The sequence below is a fragment of the Austrofundulus limnaeus genome, unplaced genomic scaffold, assembly GCF_001266775.1.
Source record: "Austrofundulus limnaeus strain Quisiro unplaced genomic scaffold, Austrofundulus_limnaeus-1.0 Scaffold8, whole genome shotgun sequence".
Taxonomy (NCBI): Eukaryota; Metazoa; Chordata; class Actinopteri; order Cyprinodontiformes; family Rivulidae; genus Austrofundulus; species Austrofundulus limnaeus.
The window spans coordinates 4,213,384-4,214,377 of record NW_013952410.1 but is presented as its reverse complement, the minus strand read 5'-3'; the positions used below and the strand labels follow the sequence as shown (position 1 = coordinate 4,214,377).

The 994-nt window shown below is 35.6% G+C and overlaps 1 protein-coding gene across 1 annotated transcript in view; it reads left to right on the top strand.

Moving 5' to 3' along the window:
• Positions 1–295: 295 nt before the first annotated feature.
• cope (COPI coat complex subunit epsilon) overlaps positions 296–994 on the top strand; it is a 7,603-nt gene continuing 6,904 nt past the window's right edge. The window contains exons 1-3 of the mRNA XM_014000644.1: positions 296–431; positions 592–654; positions 777–877. Coding sequence (XP_013856098.1) covers positions 330–431; positions 592–654; positions 777–877 — 266 coding nt within the window. The 5' untranslated portion in view covers positions 296–329. The remainder of the gene's footprint in view (positions 432–591; positions 655–776; positions 878–994) is intronic.

Sequence of the window (994 nt, the reverse complement as noted above, 5' to 3'; positions counted from 1 at the left end):
TGAAACAGATGCATGGTTGCCAGTGTGTAAATTTTTATCTCTGATGCATGCAATCACAGATCATTTGGTCAATTTCTGTTTCAGCTAAGAGAATGACCCATCTTTGTGTGTGATTTATTCGGTTACATTTGTCAGATTACAGACTGAAATTAAAATAAAAACGGTGTGAAATAAGTGAACGCCTCAAAATTCAGAGTGTGTAACTTTTCTTACAAGTTTTCTCCTCAGTTTTCATTGCATCTCCACTTAAACTCAGTTTCCCAGTATCCTTTGCGAAACGCAAGAAGGCGACGTATTTTTTCGACGTGTCCGGAAACTGAGTTGTCAATATGGCGGCGCAACAGAGTGATGTTGATGAACTGTTCGATGTGAAAAATGCCTATTATATCGGCAGTTACCAACAATGTATTAATGAGGCTCAGAAAGTGAAGGTATGTGACGCATTTTAATTTGTTGAATTGCTCACATGTATTTGAATTTGTGTCTGTTTAGTCTTTAGGAGCTATGCTAACAAAGTAGCTAACAGCAGCTATTCATTTTACCGTCTATAAAATCATTGCTAAAAATGAACTTGTTTTGTTTTTAACCTAGCCTTCGTCACCAGAGAAGGAAATCGAAAGAGACATGTTTTTGTATAGAGCATACATCGCTCAGGTAAGAAGATGTCAAAAATAAATATGTAAATACGTAGTCGCTGTCTATTAATTGATTTCAGTAATTGGCATGAAACACTACCCCATCCTCCAACAAACCTGTAAGATTCTGTGCTTTTACAGAGGAAATACGCCGTTGTTCTGGATGACATTAAAGCCAGCTCTCCACCTGAACTTCAGGCTGTCAAGATGTTTGCAGAGTATCTCTCCAGTGAAAGCAAAAGGTACAACCTTGCATTTACCATGAATCAGAACAAAGTCTCTTTTTTTTTTTTTTTTTTTTTTTTTTTTTTTATAATAAAAATAAAAACTAGTTTTCTGAGGAAATATGGAGAAATAAA